Here is a 5,773-nt window from a genome sequence, read left to right as displayed (position 1 = left end):
TTCCTGGCATGTCTTTTCCTGGGTCTCCATGGATTTTCCTCTTTCTGACTTACTTTATGAGAAGAGGAGAAGGTGGTTTTCAACTGAGATGCAAAGAAAAGCTTATTCCAGGAATACTTCTTTCATTTTTAAAATATGCCAACTCTGATTCCCTCTGCTTTGCACATTGTGCAGTAACACAAAGAATAAGGGCATGCAAAATATTTTCTTGTTTCCTTTAGCTCAGTTCAAGCTCTAATTTAAGCCAAAATGGTATAAAATAAATGCTGTTTCATGATGGAGTTCAGCTGAAGCTTCAGTAAGCAAAAGGCACAGACAGATGTTGAGAGAATTGAAGTGTGTGAACTGGCATTTTCAAAGAAATCTTATTTTTCCTAAACCCCAATATTAAGTTGTGTGTCTACCAGGTGCTTGTTTATTAAACCATAGCTATATTGTAATTATGCTGTTATCCTGCATATTCCCAGTTGAGGTCACTTTAAAAATTGCTTAAGAAAAAGACTCAACATGAGTTTAGCACCTTTTTTTTCAGCTAGCAGGCAGACTCTGGTCTCAAGTTTGGTGACATACCTGCTGATGTTGTGATTTCTGAGTACGTGTTCCAAGGTCATCTTTTTTCCATGTTTTCATAGATTTCTCAGGCTTCCCAAACATTATTTAAATGTTTATATTCCCATAATAGATTTGTCTTGACCTTATGACACCCAAAAGTGAATTTAAAAGGTGGTGGATAAAGAGAGAAAAAATAGCATTTCAAATTTTTGCTTTGCTTTAAAAAGAACAGATGTTCTAAATATTTTAAAACCCCAGCCCTTTCCACTGTTCTCTTCTCACCCCACTGGCAATTAATTCTTCTTTACTCTGAAACAACATGAATCAGCAGAGAAACAGTGAAACTATCTTATAGAAAGGGACTAAAAGATTAAGCAATTGAGGGAAGAAATTTTTAGCATGCTCAAGAGAACCCATTCTGCAGTACAAGCATTTTGATGGCAATAAAGCAGTGACCCTGAAAAGGAAACATTTTTATTACACCAGCCTATTGAAATGCTTTGATAGTATTGGAGGAAGTGCCACATTTCCTCATGAAGCATTAGGAAGGGAAGTAGAAACATTTTTGACTAATGGTGAATGTGGGAGAGGAAACTTGCCATGTTTCTGAAGGTAATGGTTTTTAAGGGATACATACTGGGTCTTAGAGGAACAAAGAGGAAAAACCGTGCTCCTCACTCATAATGACAGACAGCTGTGAAAATGCATCAAGATGGTCTGTGAAACAGAGATATCAGACAAGCTCTAGATAAGCCAGCTTGGGTACCAGAAGCAGACGCAAAACTCCAAGTTGTTTTTGTCTTTGCTGACATAGTGTCTCGAGTTAGCTAATGTGGGTTTACTAATTAAGCAGCTCTTGGTGTACCACAGAGTCTATTTCTCAGGATACATATTAACAGATTCACAGACTTTTAATACGGCAGCCAGAATTTGTAATTCCCACCAAGTTTGGCTCCGTTAGTGGTCTGTGATGTGGTGGCATTGTCTGTGCATGTCCCCACTTCCTTAGTCTAAGTTGGGCTCTGCTGTGTTAAAAAAAAAAAACACAAAAAAACCCACAAAACCCCCTCAACTATTCATTAAGCAATTTTGAAAGAAAATAGCTTAATTAGATTGCAATCAGCCTATATAGAAACCTAAAATGTTGAGGAAGTAATTTTGATGAGCACGAGCTGTGTAACTAAACTCTTTTTCCAGGCGTCTACAGCTGAGTGAACCATGATTTATTAGTCTTGAAGACTTCAGAGTACTTCAGTTTCCATTTATCAAATGAAGGGATGGATGCACAATCTTAAAAGCAGCAAGAGACATTTCACATATGAAACTTCTAACAATGACAGCTAATTAATGATACCTCATTTAAGCCAAAAAGTAAAACTTAATCTTTTGCATCACACCATCATGCTTCCCTACAAAACAAATTTCTTTTTCCCCCAAACATGTAATAAGTGTGGGATCTTCAGCTAGATGGATCTTCAGGTTGGGTCCTCAACATCTTTATCCGTTTTTCCAGCCTCTCCATCCATTCATTTCTGAGCCTAAGGACAGAAACATGGATCAGCTTGTCCCCATATTTTTACAGGGAACAGGTTTATACTCCTCATGTTTCCCACTGGTGCTTTTTCCCAGTTGGCGTGTAAACTCTCCAGCCCCTTTAGTGTGCTTTGCTGGATGGCACTTCAGGACTTGCTCTTAAATCCTGACGAGGGCTCACTTGAGCTTTGTGGTTCATCTTTATCCCCATTGTGCCCTCTCTCAAGTGTCTCTGTGTGCCGAAGTGACTTGCCATCTCCACGGAAGATTGCCTGCTGCCACCTGCTGGGTAGCATCACCCAACATTTCTCCAGCCCCCCTTCTCCTCAGAAACGCGTTTAAAAATGTAGTGCATAGAGGCTTCTCAGCGCTATTTGGCTTGGAAACACTGTGTATGTTGAAACTTTTGCTAGACCCATAGCAGACAGCTTTAAGTGATAGGCATCACTTTGTTTTCTTTTTGGTAGTATCTAGGTACCACAGAAAGACTGGCTCAAATAGGAACGACAGGAATTTCACAGCTGAGGAGTTGAAATGTGGAAATTAGACTAGCTACAAATATATAAAACATGCTAGACATTAACTCCAGTGTTCCTTCATCCAGGGTTATTAATGCAAGGCCATCCTTGCTCTTATTTTTTTCAAGCATCGTTCCAAAGAGAGGTATGAAGGAGATTTTGAAAAAATGCTTTCTCATTGAATGATCTCAAGCCAAAATAGCCATCTTGTGCCTTCAAGCACAGCATGTCCCTTCAAGTTATGGAGACTTAATGTGAAGTAAAACTGTACTGCTGCAGACTAATCTTTCTCATTGTGGCTGATTAGGGTAGGTATGACTGAATGAGGTAAATATGGCTATGGATGACGGTTGTCTTGGTCAGTTAGTACACTTGGTCCTTCTGCTTTATTACAGATTTACCTTATGAAAATTAAGCCATCTCAATTAATTCAGGCTATATTCTTGTGAAAACAAGGCCACAGAGAAAGAAGGTGGGCCAGGTACACATCTGTGCTGGCTCTGCTGTGAGCATAAGCCTTGATGTTCAAGACCAGCCTGCACTGCTAGATGTTGTCCTGATAACTTCAAAAAGTTCCACACTTTGGAGCCATTTACTGAACAAGAGTGAATTATTGTCTTATCCTGTGAAGCCATAGGTCAGACATGTTAGCATTAGCATCCCAATTTGGGAAGCTTTATTATTTTCTAACAATCTAAGAAAAATACAGCTTTCATTGCATGACTTAAACACATGTATCACTTTTCTTTAAAAAAGAATTACAATGCAAACTCAAATAACCTCTCTGGATGCAAACTACCCACTTTGTCAGAGCACTTCTTTGCTGGCGTTCTTTTTCAATTTGCAGATACCGAGTTTGTTGTTCAATAGTCTTTTCCCAGAAGTTCCTCAGGTCACTAGTTTCACATCCCCGCACTTCATGACGTACGTATTGGCTATTCATTTTCTCTAAAGGAGAAATTTGACACAACAATATGACAAGTTATTAGTTCCTCATCTGTTTCCATGACTAAAACACGCTCTTGCTTTTTTGGATTTTCTCAGTGTTATGGTCACACAGTCTTTTTTCTGTAGGATCAGGATAACGGTGGGCATGACCCAATATTTAAGCTTTACATTCCCACCTCTGACACTTGAGGATATGCTGCCTGCAGTGATTTGAATTCTTACTTGTTGACCTCAAATATCTCTCACCTCCATCTGCCTCTGACCTTTAAGCTCACAATGCAGGACAGTTCTGTTGTATTATCTATCTTAGTGATTAAGATACCTTTTACTGTAGTCATAAATGGAAAGGAATTACAAAAATTGCCAAATCTAGTGGGATTTTTCCTCACTTTTTTCATGTCTAAAAAATGATAAAGTGACCATTGTAGATTAAGATTGAAACGATGACGTAAGAGAGCTCTGGTGATTTGCTGTTAATCATTATAACACTTACCTTAGTTTTATTTGGGAATGGAGAAAATTTATATGTAAAAAATATGTACATAGTTTTACAAGATGTTGCTTGGAAAAGCCGCCTTGCTTACTAAGTATTCCTCATTCTTCCACAATTTTCAAAACAAAGCAAAGTAATTGAATATATTTATATATCTCTGCCCATTCTATACTTCTCCCTTCATTTAATGTCATCTTAAAAATAAATTTTGGAGTGAATCTTACACTAGGAAAATAATATCTGTCTCTGGATGACTCTTCATGGGCTAACAGTCAAGCCCCTGTATCCCTTATTACAGCCAGAAAATCATACCATTACTTTTCAAAACGTCATTAAATATGGAAGAAGTATATCCATGCTGCCTTTCAAATTGCTGTGTGGTTTTGCATGAACATGCCATTATAATGTTTTCCAGAACATTTAATTTTTTTAACAAATACTTAGGGCTCTCTTCTGTGTTGTTTGAATTCATGTCAATTATTTGTAATTTATTTTAATCAGAGCCATAGAAAGCTAGTAAACAAGCCCCTCAAGGCTAGCTTGGACAAGCCCGAAGAAACTGCTGCCATTCCCCTGTCAGGCATCGTAAGAAAGGCAAAATTTGGAACTGATAATCTTTACATAATTTCGTTTGGAGATTTGGCTGTTTTGTGAAAAATCATGAGGCATATTATAAAGACTCTATGAGCAGATAACGAAAGCAGCCCTTTTGAAGAGGTCCCTTTCTTGCTGTGATTTCCCTGTGACTCCCATGTGGTTCCCTGTAAAACCTCCATATATCAACTCATGGCCTTCGAATGATAGAAGCACAGTATTTGAGCCTGACTTTTGCAGAAGAAATTTACTGAGCATATTTTCAGGTTCTGAGCAAATTATAGCTGGATGTATAATCAGCCTGTAATGTAATTGCAAGTATCGCTGAACACCTCCAGCTGTGCTAGAGGTAACCAATTCCAGGTCACAAGTTCTACTAATGCGAGTATGTTTTCATAAAATACATGTATTCTATAAATATCCACATAGATATCGATGGCAACACAAATATCTCTTCCCAGGTAGCAGTTACTACCCTTTTAAACTTTTTGTGTGCCAGGAGTGATCTAGAAATGTATGAAAAACATAGGGTAATAACCATCAGGTTTAGACTGGTGGACTTTCCACTCCAGGAGTTAACCTCTAAGAATAACAATATCTCTGAAGAGCAGCAAGCAGAATTCCCAGATATCCCTGAATCTCCAAAATAAAATGCCAAGAAATAATGTCTTCTGGTTTCTTTAATCAGAAGTGATCTCAAAGCATAACAACTTCATCTTTCTGAATGATTATGAATTCCTGTTTAATATATTGTGGATCTGTCTCTTCTATATATATGAAGGTGAATATCTTTCCTGAATAAGGCAAAATTGTGGAACTCATTGCCATGAGACATAACTGAGCCCAGGTGTATGCTTGCAGAATATACATATCCTTTATTGTTTTTAAACGCTCTGCCTCCTAGTTTGATTGCATATATCCTTGGTGCTGGCTTGAATGTATCTTATAGATATGTCTCTCCAACAGCCCCCCTCACAGCAAAAAATCTCACGGAAAAAGTTTTAAACCCAGTAAAAGATAAGTTCAGAATAAGTTTTCATTGTTATTCACCTTATATCTGGTGCTGGCAGTATTTAGAAGAATGTTAGAACCCTGTTGAGACTCCAGGGTGTATAGTACTACACATTACACGTTT

At 37.9% G+C, this 5,773-nt stretch overlaps 1 protein-coding gene across 1 annotated transcript; it reads right to left on the bottom strand.

The window, feature by feature from the left end:
• Window positions 1-2,011: 2,011 nt before the first annotated feature.
• Window positions 2,012-3,546, bottom strand: LOC134508188 (protein FAM240B-like). The gene is made up of 2 exons (XM_063319389.1): window positions 3,407-3,546; window positions 2,012-2,090 (listed from the first exon to the last, which is right to left on the bottom strand). Exons 1-2 carry the CDS (start codon window positions 3,544-3,546, stop codon window positions 2,012-2,014), a joined length of 219 nt encoding a protein of 72 aa, XP_063175459.1.
• Between the last annotated feature and the right edge of the window lie 2,227 nt (window positions 3,547-5,773).

Source organism: Chroicocephalus ridibundus, chromosome Z, assembly GCF_963924245.1.
Source record: "Chroicocephalus ridibundus chromosome Z, bChrRid1.1, whole genome shotgun sequence".
NCBI classification, from domain to species: Eukaryota; Metazoa; Chordata; class Aves; order Charadriiformes; family Laridae; genus Chroicocephalus; species Chroicocephalus ridibundus.
The sequence above is the reverse complement of the archived record's forward strand: the minus strand, read 5'-3'. Positions and strand labels throughout refer to the sequence as shown.

What these genes read in the sequence shown, in the direction of transcription:
- LOC134508188 (XM_063319389.1), bottom strand. Translation starts at nt 3,546, where the DNA reads ATGAATAGCCAATACGTACGTCATGAAGTGCGGGGATGTGAAACTAGT. An exon ending in CAAAGAAGTGCTCTGACAAA is followed by an intron (nt 2,091 to 3,406) that starts GTGGGTAGTTTG and finishes TTCTGTCCTTAG; the next exon opens with GCTCAGAAATGAATGGATGG.